This window comes from Poecilia reticulata, linkage group LG4, assembly GCF_000633615.1.
Source record: "Poecilia reticulata strain Guanapo linkage group LG4, Guppy_female_1.0+MT, whole genome shotgun sequence".
Lineage (NCBI taxonomy): Eukaryota > Metazoa > Chordata > Actinopteri > Cyprinodontiformes > Poeciliidae > Poecilia > Poecilia reticulata.
In genome coordinates, this window is record NC_024334.1 from 12,035,913 (window position 1) to 12,052,245 (window position 16,333).

The 16,333-nt window shown below is 40.4% G+C and overlaps 1 protein-coding gene across 1 annotated transcript; it reads left to right on the forward strand.

Annotated features, from left to right (window-relative positions):
• Positions 1 to 3,149: 3,149 nt before the first annotated feature.
• On the forward strand, positions 3,150 to 16,314 carry LOC103463313 (interferon-induced protein 44-like). Its single transcript, XM_008406582.2, has 8 exons — positions 3,150 to 3,223; positions 8,056 to 8,577; positions 8,793 to 8,841; positions 14,265 to 14,460; positions 14,548 to 14,700; positions 14,790 to 14,961; positions 15,054 to 15,154; positions 15,235 to 16,314. Exons 2-8 carry the CDS (start codon positions 8,097 to 8,099, stop codon positions 15,433 to 15,435), a joined length of 1,353 nt encoding a protein of 450 aa, XP_008404804.1. The 5' UTR covers positions 3,150 to 3,223; positions 8,056 to 8,096; the 3' UTR covers positions 15,436 to 16,314.
• Positions 16,315 to 16,333: the final 19 nt, after the last annotated feature.

Below are 16,333 nucleotides of genomic sequence, written 5' to 3' on the forward strand. Positions count from 1 at the left end.
ATGAAACATCAAAAATGTCCAAAATCTAGTAAGGTAAAATTCCTTAAACTAGCCAAATAACCTGCAGTACAGGAAAACCAAAGTCAGGGGCATGTAACTGCAACCTGAACTYACCAATGAGGCCAATCAAGCATAATTAGCTCCCACAATGTTAACCATGAAGGGACGAGCCCCCACAATGTTACGTCCACCAGGCTCGTTTGATGGGGCAACATTAATGGAGACCACACAAGGATTTAATGTGTAAATGAAAGTAGAATTTATTAAGTTATATGAAAGAAATAACCCTGAAAAAAAGAAATGCCTGAAATAAGAAACCAAAATAGATTARAGCAAAACCTATAAATAACCAGAAATGAGCAAATGCAAAACCTAACAAAACTCAACCAAAAGATACAAACCAAACAAAGTGGGAATCTGAGGAGAGGGAAGGGAAAAGCCTCCTCTCTGCTGTACGCCTAGCAGCTTTAAAGCTGCAGGACGCCAATCAGAGGAACACCCAACACCTGCAGGGCCTGACTGCAGAACCCTGCAAGGAAAAAGAGGGCAGGGCCCACTGATGCCGTAACAATATATATATATATATAACGCACAAAATGTTAAATGTATGCCTGATAAAAGACAAAGGGATGCAGTGCTTTGCTACACTATCACTAGATTAACAGGTCAGGAAAAAGGTAATTAAGAAAAAAATATGGAGGGAGAGAGAAGTAGTTCAGTTATGATAGCTTGACTTTGACAACCTTAAGATGTAGATGTGGTGTGGAATTCTGTTTAAATTCAGTTAGAAAATAAAAGGCTTAACTTAACCAACTCTGGCAGATCATCAGTACAGCAGGTGTTTAATTAGCTAATAGCTGCAATAGCTAATATACCACATTGATCACTTATTAATAATCACAAAAATAAAAGTCAAGCCATAAAAACATAAGACTGTAATAGACTGGATATTCAGATTTTTTTGTGTGGATATTATTATTATTATTATTATTATTATTATTATTATTAAAAAAACAATATTAATGATAATATTAAATAAGGTTAGGGTAGGGTAATATTTAATTTACTTTATGTAATTTAATAACATAGTTATTAAATTATAATAACTATACTATGATTTAATATTGTTATGTTATTAAATTATAACAAAGTTATTATATAACTTTGTTATATAACTTTATATAATATTGCTATTGTTTTTAATCATAATATTACTATTGCTATTATGATTAAAAAAACAATCAGTGCTTTTTTAATTATGAAAACACTGATTGTGTTTTTTATGATGAAAAAACACAATTAGTGTGTTTATTATATATAAATATGTGTTTATTATATATAAATATTCAATTATTTATATATAATATATAAATGCTATATATTATTAATTATTAATAATATGTATTATTTATAATATAAATACTATAAATATTATAATAAATATTACAATAATATTTATTATTATTAAATAATTTGATTATCAATTAATTGAATTATATATTTGAATTAATTAATAAATAATTATTAATTATTTGGCTCTTGGGACATTCCACGTCCCAAGAGCCAAAACGGGTTTTCTCCGCATGGTGTCTGGGCTCTCCCTTATAGATAGGATGAGAAGCTCGGTCATCCGGGAGGGACTCGGAGTAGAGCCGCTGCTCCTTCACGTCAAGAGGAGCCAGTTGAGGTGGTTCTGGCATCTGGTCAGGGAAGACCCAAGATACGTCGCAGGGACTATGTCTCTCGGCTGGCCTGGGAACGCCTTGGGATTCCCCCAGAGGTCATGGAACAAGTGGCTGGGGAGAGGAAAGTCTGGACCTCCCTTCTTAAGCTGCTACCTCCGCGACCCGATCCAAGAGGAAGAAAATGGATGGATGAAATGGATGGACAGTTGTAATTACAACTCCATTACACTTTACGCAAGTTTTTCACTGTCCATTAACATATTCATCCATATCCATATCACTGTATCTATGTTTGTTCCTGTTGAAGATTGGAAAAATCATTACCTGGACAGTGTTCTCTTCAGGGGGCCTGTCTTCTAATGCTGTTTTCATCAAAGGAGAAGTTGAGTATTCAGGCTCAGCTGTCGCCTTTTCACAGAAAACTTCCCCAGCCGGGGAAGCATCAAAACGAAACGCATCGAAAAGATCATGCCGAGAGAAAGTACACTCGTCCTGAGAGCAACTTTTTTCTAAATTGCTAACAGAAAATAGTTTGTCAAAACTGTTCCTCATTCCTGAGGTAATCAAATATCCAATGCCAAAACCCAGGAAAAAAACATGCTGACTAAGATGTCTGCCATACTAAAAATCAGGGGGAGCGCGACAGATGCTGTCAGTCAAGATGACGGACAAGAATTTCTAGCGTCAAGTTTGCTGATATCAACTCCTTTGATCGCAAGCTCAGCAGGCGGAGAATTCAGATTATTTGGGAGATCGAACATTGTCGATATTCTCTTCTTTTGCCCTTTTCTGCAGCACACAAGTTAAGGTTTGATAGTCAGGTCTCTTCTTTCCATAGCAAACGTCCCTAGCCGGGAAAGTTAGCTCTTTTGGAAGATCGGTCAAATCGTTCCCTAGGACAGATCACTCTTGATGGGTCCGGTCTAATGCCGCTTTTGTCAGAGTAGAGATTGAGCTTTTAGACTAAACGGTCTCCTTGTCACCGCAAACTTTTTAGAAATTGTTCCCTAGGACGATTTCTCTTGAAGGGTCCGGTCTTCTAATATCACTATCATCAGCACGGAGGTTGAGGTTTTAAACTCAACGCTCTCCTTTTCAATCTAAACTTCCCCAGCTGGGGAAGTTTGGATTGTTTGGATTTTGTCATTTTGAAGTTTGTATTTTGTCAACAAACTTCCCCAGCCGGGGAAATTTTTTTGACGAAAGCGGCATTAGAAGACTGAACCTATAAGAGACTTCCCCAGCCGGGGAAGTTTGTTCTTTGGGATTAGAGAAATCGTTCTTGAAAACCTCAACCAAAGAGGTTGAGGTTTTAAACTCAACGCTCTCCTTTTCAATCCAAACTTCCCCAGCCGGGGGAGAAAAGTTTGGGAACCACTGATGCAATGAAACGACTTTAGGTAATTCCTTTTATGGCCTCTAGGGGAGCACTACAGGAAGTATGAGCTTTTAAGTTTCATTTCTGCTCCGAACAGCGAGACACTCATCCTTTGGCTGACCTGCCGCCTTCAACCAGATATCTGCAGAATTTAAAGGAGGTAAGTGTTAAACTATGACCGAGCTTAAATATGTATAAATGTATCCGTGCTTCACTGTCACATTTACTGTCTTCTTGTGGGATTTATTAAATTACGCTTAACCCATAAATTCAATCCAAAACTTGAGTATCAAACATGAATAGACATTAAGACGTAATTAGGATCTGCTATGCAATGCATGGCAGGAACCTACTGTTCTACACCCAACAAGCGGTCTCTATATTATTATTACTATTATTATTAATAATAATAATAATAATAATAATAATAATAATAATAAATATTATTCCGTCATCGTTAATGCGGCTCCATGCCCCCCACAAAAATGGTATCAAAACGTTCAGCTTGATCCCGAAATTGGACCTATTACTTTTAGTGGGATTATGAGTTGAAATTACTATATAAATTGAGAATAAAAGCACAAAAAAATTAGGCTCAGTGTCTGACAGAGATAGAAATCTTTCTCTCTGAAACACACACAGGACTGTGGATTTCTGACTCCTCTTTTTAATTCGCCCTCATGGGCATATATATTGCCCTATTGTTCTCAAAGTTGGTCATGACATAGATACACATGCCTGCTCACATAAAATGTTTTCAAAATTTTGATAGGGCTTATGGTATTTTGTCAGAGTCCTTCAGACTGACGCTGGGTGTCTCCCAAGTATAGAAACTGTCTCCAGTAGACAGCCAGCCAGCCAGGTGCACATAATTAATTACCATGGCAACGGAGCCCAGCCAGAGGCAGAGAGTAGTCTCACAAACAGGCGAAGATAGGTCTCACAACGCATTGTGGGAGGAATACATTTTTCCTGTGACTATTCATATTTTGCTTAAATAAAATTAGTATTTCTCTGAATTTTTAGTGTAAATTAAAATACGTAGTATGAAGGCTGAAATTTTTTTAAAAAATAAAGAACCACCGACTGTCTTTATGTTTTTTAGTTTGGACCGTGAGTGACCGTGAGTGAGAACCACATATGCGAAGCCTATAGTTGTCAGTCCCGGACTGAAATCCATTGTACATGTGGCTTAGCGGATGTACTTTAGCGGTGGAATGGGTCAGTCATAGTACTATGATGATGGCTCTGGCAAAAGTTTCTGTCATTGCACTATGTTGGACCATTTCAAGGATGTCGGTATTATATAGTACTGTGCTCCTGATAGTTATCGAGGGCAAGTCCAGCAATGTTAGCTGTAGCAAGAGTGCTTCATACAAATTAATGGCACACTTCAACAGGCCCTATTTAAATTTCTTCTGGAATTTTCTAGTGTTTATCCTAATGTCTGTCGTAATGTCTGTTGGGAATTTATTCTCCAGCTCCTTATTATTAAACTGTTTTTTTTATATGTGGTGTTTCAGTCAGGCAGCCAGGAAAACAAAACTTATCGCTAGCTAGTGTTATTTCCTGGATTTTTTCTGTGAAGAACCCAGAGAGGGTTATTTGATTGTGCTTTCTGGAAAACAATACATCTTTACATTTAGGCACTCTTGCAAACGTCGCACTTTTTCTGTTACAAACCGTCTCCGGCCCCCCACCAGAGAAGGGAAAAGTTATGTGTCCCTCACAGGAAAACGTTTAGGGACCTCTTAGACTCTAAGGTGTGATGCGTCTTTTGTGCAGACCAATAGTCTCATCAGCTGTGTGTGTCTCTGGTCTTAGCCGATCCCACAGATGGACGAGCCGGATGTGGCAATCTTGTGCTGGAATGGTCACACAATTATCATATCACTGATAATTCACTATCATTGTGATAGTGAATTGTCACTATGAATTATCATAGTAACAATTCGACAGCACAGGCAAAAAAAAAATACAAAGCATGTTTCGGGGCCCGCAAAACACCGGGGGCTTGGGTGGTCCCCCTGTTTAAAAAGGGGGACCGGAGGRTGTGCTCCAATTACAGGGGGGGTCACACTCTTAAGCCAGTGTTTTTCAACCATTTTTGAGTCAAGGTACACTGTTTTAATTGAAAAAATCCCGAGGCACACCACSAACTAAAAATGGAAATAAAGATACTCTGTAGCCGCCTATATATAGTCATTCTTATCAAAGTCTCTTGAATAGGAATCAAATAAACACAAAAATGTATTATCACATTTTACATTTCTTATTTCAAATTGCACTTAACATGTCCACTTCAAAAATACACCTGAACAGTGCCACAACACTGTGGTGTTAAATTTAAAGAAGTTGTAGAAAACTTCAAAGTGTTTTASAAACTAATCCACAASMRTTCTTWTAGCCGGAATACAGAAAATAATTCTTATTCTGAAAGAAGCAATAATATTTGGGAAACATTTCACTTCATATTCACTGTTACAATATGAAGAGTTGCATGTACAAAATGTCAATATCTGTATATTTTACCCTCCTAGAGTGAAACCTGTGCATGTTTGGATGAAAACAGATCTGATTTCCTGGCAGAAATGGAAGAAAGACAAAGCTCTTCCTCAACAGCTCTCAGTTTCTGCTTTTAGTTTTTATAGTAGCCAGGCTTGAGAAGCTCACTTCACACAGACATGTTGTGGGAAATGGACTCATGTTCTTTCCAACCCAACTACTGCTGAGCTTCACTGTCTTTTCCATCACTGTCGTCAGTCTTTCTAGATTCAGTGCTCTCACCGCTTCCTGTAACATTCGTGCATCACTAATTCTCGTTTTAATGTAAAATGCTCTGTACCTACTGCCATCTAGTGGTAAGAACATTACATGATTACGCCGCTGCTACTACTACAGCAGACACTCGAAGATGGCATTATTTGCAGACAATTCATTTTCAAAAAATCTTTTAAAACCAATTACCGTATTTTTCGGACTATAGAGCGCACCATACTAGCACCCTCAATTAAAAAAATAAAATAAAAACTGGAAGCTGCTCTCGGTTTTCCATTAGGACCCAGCAGAATGCCTCGTCCTAATAAATCTGCTGGACGCAGCACTTCGTCTCCAAAGCCGAACCATGGTTTCGTTCACACCGAGCTTAATTGCAGCGGCTCTATTTCCCTCCTGTAGAGCCAGATCGACAACCCTCAACTTAAAAGCTGCATGATATGAGTTTGAAAACATTTCTCCGTCTTGCCTGCTGCTAGCATGTGCTTGTTCTAAATGAAAATTAGCCGTTCTTCTTTGATTTACAATTTTGACTTCTAATAATTCACTTCCTGCTAGAGAGCCCCCTGGTGGTTGAAGAAAAATCCACAGAAAAGCCACAGCGGGCTACAATCCGCATGGTTCAAAGTTAAGGAAAAAAGTAGCAGCTTTTAGTCCGGAAAATACGGTACCGTAGTGAAATTGAATAATTTCCACGGCACACCTGACGATCACTCACGGCACACTAGTGTGCCGCGGAACAGTGGTTGAAAAACACTGCTCTTAAGCCACCCTGGTAAGGTCTATTCAGGGGTCCTGGAGAGGAGGGTCTCTCGGATAGTCGAACCTCGGATTCAGGAAGAGCAGTGTGGTTTTCGTCCTGGTCGTGGAACACTGGACCAGCTCTACACCCTCAGCAGGGTCCCGAAGGGTGCATGGGAGTTCGCCCAACCAGTCTACATGTGTTTTGTGGACTTGGAGAAGGVGTTCGACCGTGTCCCTCGGGGGGCCTGTGGGGGGTTCTCCGGGAGTATGGGGTACCGGGCCCTGAATGTGAATCTGAATGCGATGACTCATTGGTGCAGTTGTTACAGATAATTGAGAGATTTTCTAAAGACTTTTTCACTTAATGTTAGGTTGTTGGGTTTATTCTTCAAATAAACTCTGAAAGAATCACAAAGGACACAAAAATTGGTCTTTTGCAAAAGGGGAGAGACGTGTCGGACATAGCTGCGTCAGACAAGCTTACTCCAATGGGGGCTTGCAGACTTTCAATATTTATTCACTTATAACCATAGGCATGTCGTCATAGTGATAATTCAACTGCACAGGCAAGTACAGGAATATGACAGCTTAGGTTTACACAGGATGTTGCATGTTTCTGCAGACAGCTGCCAAAGCGTCTGCACATTGCCTGGAAACATCTTAAACAGGAAATCACATCCTGCAGAAGTAAAAAAGCAGCAGATATATCAGTAAATAAATGGTAAAAAGTATCAATTCCCTATCACTTAATGTATATGTAGGGTAGCAAAAAAATCTGCCCATAGTCAATAAACCCATCATGTTGTGAAATGCATAGGTTAAATGAGTTTAGGTAATTCCTGTAATGGCCTCTACGGGGGCAGTACAGGAAGTCTGAAGTTTTAAGGTTCATTTCTCCTGCGGACAGAAAGGCACTCAGCTTTTGTTTGACCTGTCTTTAACCAAAGACCTGAATTCCCCCCTAATCTCAGAAGCTCAGCAGCTAAGGATATAAAGTCGGTATGTCTTAAACTATAACTGACTTTATTATGTTTAAATATGTTCGTTCTCCACTATCACATTATTGTCTTCTTGTGGGATTTATTCAATTTCGCTTAACCCATACATTCAATCTAGAGCTTCAGCATCAAACATGAAGCAAAATTAGGAGATATATACTGTAGTAGATGCTAATATATTTGTATTAAATTCTTGTTATTTTTATGTGTGGTGTTTCTGTTAGGCAGCCAGTAAAACAAAACAAAGTTCTGTCATTAAACCATAGAAAGTAAAACATTAATCCGCATTTGGGACGTAATATGGTGCGATTATTTTAAGAACATACGTATGTATCTCAGTAAGTCAGAAAATAAAGAAAATGGTTGGGATTTTTTGTATTCAGTCCCAAATGTGGTACTCAAATATACATTTATGACACAGTGAAACATATTTTATTAATTTTGTTTCGATGTAATTTGTGTGTTTATGTTGCAGATTCAAACTTGAGTTTATTCTAAAAGTTGAGATCAGCTCAGATGACCACTCTGAACCCACTGCTCTCCAGGAACCAGCAGAGAACCATCTGCTCTCAGCTGGGAAATGTCAAACTGAAGCTGCTCTACAAGGCCTCCATCCACGGCTTTACTGGTGCTGCCTTCCACCAGAGATGTGACTACCAGGCACCCACTGTGTCTGTGGGCTATAATGCCTCTGGTTATGTGTTTGGAGGCTACGCCAGCCAACCATTCAGTCAGTCTGGTCAATACGTCAATGATAACCAGGCTTTTGTTTTTAGTTTTACTGGTGGAAAACTCCAGAAATACCCCTGTACTAATGCTCCAAATGCACTCTTGATGCAAGGTAACTCTGGTCCTAATTTTGGAAATGTAATGATTCTTATCCACGGAAACCAACCAGTGACATACAGCGCTCCAGGAAATTATTACAACTTCAATGCTGCAGAAATGCATGGAAATGACCTGAAGCTGACTGAATGCGAAGTTTACCAGGTGGAGGGTGAGTACTTAGTGAAAAACGTATGTCACGGTCAAAAATTTAAAAACAGAAATTCTCAAACTTTATATGTTCAGTTTATATTTTAGATAAGTTAAATATGCTCTTTAACTGAACTTAAAACTTGAATTTATATAATATTTACACACTCTGTTGGATAATTAATGTTTACAAGGCAAAAACGTAGGAAATTAAAATGAAATTAAATCTTTTACCAGAATCCACTGAACTTGACAAACCATGGAGGACTGTCGTCTGGGAATCTGGGTAAGTGTAAAATATTAACTTCCTTTCAACTTTTTTGACATTTTGTTAACTTATAATTTTATAAACATAGATTATTGAAAGTGTAATTTATTTTTAAATAAAATAAAATAAAAAGTTAGACATGCATGTGTTAAGCCCATCCATTAAGCCCCCTTCCCACACTTACTCTGATACCCATAATGAGTTTTCAGTGCAAACCTCGGTCTTGAGAAATCCATTAATTAGTAAACAGAGACCACCTCTGGAGCCGTTGTTGGCTTTAGAAAAGTTGGTTTAGAGCTGCACATGTTGGCATATCTTTTGAAAAATACAACATAATTTTTTGATAAATACCAACTAAAGAAAATCTGTTATTTTTAAAGAATCACCATTTTGTTTCTAATTCAACGTTTTAACTAAAAAACAAAAACAAAAAGACATACAACTATAAAAAAAGAGATTGGATATGGTTTCTTCTTTAGGATGTTTATGTAAAATGTAGTGGGTTTTCTCCGGGTACTCCGGTTTCCTCCCACAGTCCAAAAACATGACTGTCAGGTTAATTGTCCTCTCCWAATTGCCCCTAGGTGTGAGTGTGTGTGTGCATGGTTGTTTGTCCTGTGTGTCTCTGTGTTGCCCTGTGACAGACTGGCGACCTGTCCAGGGTGACCCCGCCTCTCGCCCAGAACGTTAGCTGGAGATGGGCACCAGCAACCCTCCCGATCCCACTGAGGGACAAGCGTGTAAAGAAAATGGATGGATATTTATAACCAAAACAAATTTCAGTGACAGCCACCTTCAATTGGGCAAAACTTCCAAGTTTGGAAAATAGGAAAGAAAACATTGCCATTTTTGGTAAAACTTTTGTGTAGACTCTCAAAAGGTGTATTTGATTTTCTCAAGCTTCATAAAAAACATAATGTCTTTAACCCAGAGGGATATTGAGCAATATTTATCAGACTTCTAGTGTAACAGTCTATCCAATAAAGATGTAAAAGCAACAATTTCCATTTGAGCAGAACTTAGCACTAAAGTAGGGCTGACTATACCAAATATGGCAACAAATGGACAAGGTTGCAAATTACTTTCAGAACAAAAGATATTACTGAGAAGTAGCTAGACCAAAAATCAGGCCGGGAGAGTGAATTTGCACTGTTGAAGAAAGGATTGGACAGCCTACTAGGGCCTCATGCACACCTAACAGAGGAATATAAATATAACATCCTGCTGGATCATTTAGAGCATCCATGTGCTCTACAAGTCGCCAGGCGCTTTATTTACATGTAGACAGATTACTCACCAAACTCCCTCCAAGCTACAGAGACAGTTTCATCGAGTACTCTATCACACATGGCAATATACGCACTGGCAGCAGCCGCACATACAACATGTATGACCTCTCTGAATGGCTCGAGCGCAAGTCCCAAGTTCTTCAGCTATCCAGGCAAGCCACTCAGCCACAGTCATCAGAGCCACAGTCATCAGACAGACCACGATCAGAGAGAAGCAACTTCAGAGTGCCAGAGTAAGTCTGCATCTATATATTATGGCTCCAATCCTGCTCAAATACAGCCAAAGACAGACACCATGGCGCAAGCTGTTAATCCTTCCCCTTCCAAGAAGAAACAGAAGTTTAAGCCATATTGCCCATACGGTGAAGGAAAAGAACACTACCTCAGTGACTTTGTAAACTTTAAGAAGCTAGACCTCACAGCTGTCGCCACTTGGCTTAAGGATTAATAAAAATGCTGATTCTGCGGCCGTAAACACACCCCGGAACAGTGCACTCTGAAGAAGCCGTGCACCACCTGTGGAGAACAGCACTTAGTTCTTTGTGACCTGGTTGAGGCTAGAAGGCGGGACCGTAACATCCTAACAGTGAGTACCAGCAGAGTATTTCTGGATCCTGCCAGTCACTCTGGCCGTGTAATGCTGAAGGTTGTGCCCATCCAGTTACACCATCAGAGGAAATCTCTAGACACGTATGCTCTCCTTGATGATGGCTCAGAGAAAACCATCATACTTCCAGCTGCAGTTAAGTTATTAGGCTTATCAGCAGAGGAGGAAAGTCTATCTCTGTGCACCATCCGTCAGGATGTGATCCAGATAAAGGGAGACTATGTCTATGTCTTTGTTACTATGTGGTACATCATAACAACACGGCTCGGGTGGTCTTTAATTGCTCTTTTGAGTTCCAGGGCACCGTCTTCAATAACTACCTCCTGGCAGGCCTTCCACTGGGGCCTACACTACTGTGTGCACTCTTCTGCTTCCGTCAGTATCCTGTGGCAGTGAGCGGAGACATAAAAGCCATGTTTCACCAGATCTGCCTGCTCCCTGAAGACTGTCCTCTGCTACGGTTCCTGTGGAGAGATTGTGAAACAGAGAGGCTCCCAGATGTATGTGAGTGGAGAGTCTTGGCCTTTGGAACAACGTGTAGCTCCTGTTGTGCTACATTTGCCCTTCAGAGACATGTGAAGGAGCACCAAGACACTCATGAGGACATCTATGAATCCGTCCATATAGCCTTTTATGTGGACAACTGCCTGCAGTCCCTTTCTGACCCACAGGAGGCCAAGTTGCTCATCGATAGGATGAGAGAGCTACTCCTCCAAGGCGGATTTGAGATAAGACAGTGGGCCAGCAACCTACCTGAAGTGGTTGCCCATCTGTCTAGCACGGCCAGGTCAGAAAGCTGTGAACTGTGGTTGAACTTCAAAAGCCTTGATCCACAGGAGTCAACATTGGATCTCAGCTGGCACTGCCCAACCGATGTCCTGGGGTACAAGCATCGCTCAGTGTCTTACACGACTGTCACGCTGCGCAATATTTATACAGTGGTAGTCAGTCAGTATGACCCATTGGGTTATATCTGTCCTTATACCACAAGAGCAAAGCTCATTTTGCAGGCCTTGTGGAATACAGAGAGAGGATGGAAGCCCATAGAAGGAAGTCTGCTGTAGTGCTGGCTCGAATGGGAAGAAGAACTGTCTAATCTCCAGCACATCATCATCCCTCGCTGCTACAGTCCTCACAGCATCAGTGGTACTACAAACGAGGTTCACATCTTCTGTGATGCTTCTGAGAAATCCTATGGAGCTGTTGCCTATCTGAGAGTCCCAGAGCAACAGGCACACATCGCCACCTCTCATCATGGCACGCTCAAGGGTTGCACCCCGCAAACAGGTGTCGATTCCCTGACTGGAGCTATGTGCTACGTTGACAGGAGCCCAACTAGCCAAAGCACCTATTGGATCCTCAGAGGTCGACAGGCCATTAAGAAACACCAGTACCAGTGCATAGACTGTAGGAGATGGCGCGCCTCACCTTTCACACCAAAGAGGGCTGACCTTCCCTCAGCTCATTTGAGACTCTACAAACCCCCATTCTGATCTACAGGCGTAGACTGTTTTGGACCGTACCTAGTTAAGATTGGACATCGAAGAGAGAAACGGTGGGGGATCATCTACAAATGTCTGACCACTCGATGTGTTCACTTGGATCTCCTCCCTAGCCTCGACACCGACTCTTTCCTGATGTCATTACGCAGGTTTATTGCTCGCCGGGGGAAGCCATACGAGCTGTGGTCTGACAGAGGCACCAATTTCAGGGGAGGCCATAAAAACTGTAGAGCGCCTTTGAAAACATGGCCCCAGTGTTGCAGCAAAAGTTAGCCAAACAGACCATCAACTTTAATTTCAACCCGCAGCATGCTCCTCACTTTGGGGGAGCCTGGGAGAGGGAAATCAGATCAGTCCAATCAGCTTTACAAGTTCTCCTGAAAGACCAAGTTGTGGCAGAGTAGGTGCTTCTAACAGCTTAAAGGCATCCTTAACTCTAAATCTCTCGGTTATGCCTCCTCTGACGTGGCTGACTTGAACCACAAGCAGGACTACCACAAGCAGTGTATGGTCCTCATGATGCCCTGTCCAAGAGGAGATGGCAACACAGTCAGGTCGTCAGTGACCATTTTGGAAACGCTTCATCCAAGACTACCTCCCAGGACTTCAGTTACGGCAGAAATGGAGGAAATCTACTGATAGTACTGCTGTGGGACAAATTGTGATGATTGTTGATTCCAACCTTCCCCGAGGACTGTGGCCTGTCGGGACCATCACCAAGGTTTTTCCTGGGACGGATGGCGTCGTTCGAGCTGCTGAGGTGAAGGTCAAGGACAGCATCTACGTTTGCCCGGTAACCAAACTGGTGGAGCTTCCTGAAGTGCCTGAAGATTTGGATCCTTCTTCTAATTAGTGGACTTTTGTATGAGTGTATTTGTTTGCAAATACAGGGGCGGTTGTTAAAAGTTCATTTAGCACTACATTACCCATGACGCATCTGTTCAGTTTTTTTGTAGTTCAAATTTCACCTAGATGAGCAAGTTATTTTCTGTGCTTCTGTGTGGCTCGGGGGCATACAAATCCATCCATAGATATCATCAATCCTTCTTTAATCCCGTGTGTATGAGACCTGTGTGTGTTTTCATTATGTAAGTATACATTTTTCTGCCCGATATTTGGGTTTATGAGTTATTAGCTCACGAAGGGAAATTGGCCTCGTGTTTTCTCTGGCTACTGATAATGCAAGCTATTACTTGTAATAACTCAAGTTCTATGCTATTCTTTGCCAGATATATATCACCATTGTAGTAGCATATGAGAAAATATGCTGTTAATTCATATTTTCTGTCGGTTTTTGTCATTTGTATGTTTATTGGATTTTACCAATAATTCATGTGTGGTGTTATGGTGCCTTCTATTGGATTTCCGTGTTACGGCAGGCCATTTTCATCCTGTATCTATATGGAGCCGTTTTGCTTGCATGGCTATTAATATGCCCCTTTATTGTTTCTTCTGTTTCAGATAACCACACACACACATATACATACAAATTTCCACCTCATCATCTGTACCATCATTTCTCATATATCTGGTATTATTCCATCAATAAACCTTCTAAGCTGCACCGGTGGAGCCTATTCCTTCTGACCGAGGAAGATTCAATTGATAAAAAATCTGAAATTAGCGCATTTTAGACACACACAGTCTCCTACAATCCCATTTAGTAATAAAAGACAAGATATAATCTCACAGCAATCACAATATGCACTTACTCTTTAATTAAATAAACTACATTTAATTTCCCTTAGGGATCAATAAAGTATTTCTGAATTTGAATTGTAATCTGAAGCCAAAGTTAACCAAGCTTGGTACAATTACCTGCCTTCAGAAATCAATGAATTAGTAAATGGAGACCACATGTGTTTAATTTGACATAGTTTTAAACCCGGTTACTCTGTGAAGACAGATTTTTGTTACAGAAGTTTAGAGATCAAATAGCATTACTAACAGAATATACATGGAAGTTTTTATCATTTTGCTTAAAATGATTATTCAGCAGGTTTACTGTTGGTAGTTTCTTGGTAATTTGATGTTTCTCTGCAGAAAGAGGGCTGAGCTGATGGAGAGCATCAAAACCTACAAACCCATAATCAGTTTTATGTCCCAGATACGTGTTTTGCTCATCGGGCAGGTTGGTGCTGGAAAGTCCAGCTTCTTCAACTCCATCAACTCTGTGTTCAGAGGCCATGTCACCAGCCAGGCCATCGCTGGAAGCTCTTCCACCAGCCTCACCACTCAGGTCTGACTCTGCTTCTCAGCTACATAGTTTATTGTGTCTCAGGGGAAAAAAATCTCTACAATAGTATATTTTTAAAATGTTTTCTAGTTTCGGACCTACTCTGTGAATGCTGGACGAGAAGGCAAACCTCTGCCAATCATCCTGTGTGACACCATGGGCCTGGAGGACAGCAAAGGGGCGGGGCTTGATGTGGAGGACATCAGCAGCATCCTTAAGGGTCATATGCTGGATTGTTACCAGGTTGGAAGTTTGATAACAGTTTGTGAAGCATAACTTGTCTGTTACATTAAGTAAATGTAAGATATTCTATTCTTCGTTTACGTCGACAGTTCAACCCCGCTGCTCCTCTTCATCCTGAGTCTCCCGGCTATCAAAAGTCTCCGGCTGTCAAAGACAAGATCCACTGTGTGGTTTATGTTATTGATGCCAGCAAGGTCTCCATTATGCCCCCAAAGCTGGAGGAGAAGATGGAAGCTATCCGCAGAAAGGTTAACCTGCTGGGTCAGTAGAACATGTCACTGAATCATTTTTACTGATGAATTTGAAAAAGGTTTAAGCTCAGGTTGTTTACAGCATGTTGAAAATGTTTGCAGGGATTCCTCAGCTGGTTCTGCTCACTAAGGTAGATGAAACTTGTCCTTTGGTGAAAGAAGATCTGAGAAACATCTATAAGAGTGGATACATCAAGGACTTGGTGAGGATTCTTTTAATTAAATTACTCTCAGTGTTCATGCTAAGCTTGGTCAAACTGTTCTGAACCGCTGTGTGGTCCAGATGCAGGAGGTCAGCGTCAGGGTGGGCGTGCCGCTGTCCTGCGTTGTTCCAGTCAAGAACTACAGCGGGGAGCTGGAGCTGGACTTGAGCTGCGATATCCTGCTGCTCAGCACCGTCATCCAGATGCTCCGGTTTGCTGACAACTACTTTGATGACCTCGGCTACCAAGTGTGCAGCGCCAAATACAGAGATGCGTATTAAAACCTGACAGCTCAGGCTTATCCACATGTCCAGGTGTGTCAGTATTTATGCATTGATCCAGAACAACTGTAGAGTTTTACATATTCAGTGCAGCAGAATATATTTACTTTATGCAGATTGGCTGAAACAACTGCAAGTGTTTCTTTTTGTGAGTTTTGGTCTTGGGAAGTTTCACCACAATCCCACCTAGAAATGACTTTACATCTCCAGTCTGATAATTTTGTTTCTTGGACATCTTTAAATTGGGGCATGATGTTTTAAAAGTTTATTCTGCAGGTTTGGTTGTAATCATAATCTGAAACTCTTAGTTCAACAAAAAAGATAGGAAATCAGGAAGTTGTTCACTTTGTATGTATTTGTATGTATATGTGTGTGATATTATAGCTTCCATGTGCAAAGATTTGCTGATATTTGACTTTCCTGGATCCCCTGGAATGTTGAAAATAAAAACGCAATTTTTTTTCTTTGTATTTTTTTGTTGTCCACCCAAGAGTTGTTTACAGTTTACTTACTTTATACTTTTCTGAGTTAAAAAAAGAATCTGAGACAGATTTGAGTTGTTGCATGCAAGTGTTTATTTATACAAGTTGGGAAAAAAAATGAAAACATTAATAAAAATGTTGAAAACATGTCTGGCATTATTGATGTTTATTGAACATTATTGATGTTTATTGAGAGATACTGTAGTAAAATCGATAGTTTTAAGCATTTTTCCCTGTCACCTTATTTTATCTCAAATTTGTTGTTTTTTTACCATTTAAAAAAACTGCACTGCTATAATCTGTGCTATTCTGTGAGAGGTCTGGTGGAAACAAAAACAAAAACCAACCATCATCCTACTACTTCCTGTCATCTTTGTCATTTTCGGCAGTAGTAACATCTGGCTTCTGATCATGTG

Coding starts and splice junctions, on each gene's coding strand:
- LOC103463313 (XM_008406582.2), top strand. CDS start 8,097: ATGACCACTCTGAACCCACTGCTCTCCAGGAACCAGCAGAGAACCATC. Junction 14,701..14,789: donor ATATGCTGGATTGTTACCAG/GTTGGAAGTTTG, acceptor TTACGTCGACAG/TTCAACCCCGCTGCTCCTCT. Junction 14,962..15,053: donor CAGAAAGGTTAACCTGCTGG/GTCAGTAGAACA, acceptor AAATGTTTGCAG/GGATTCCTCAGCTGGTTCTG.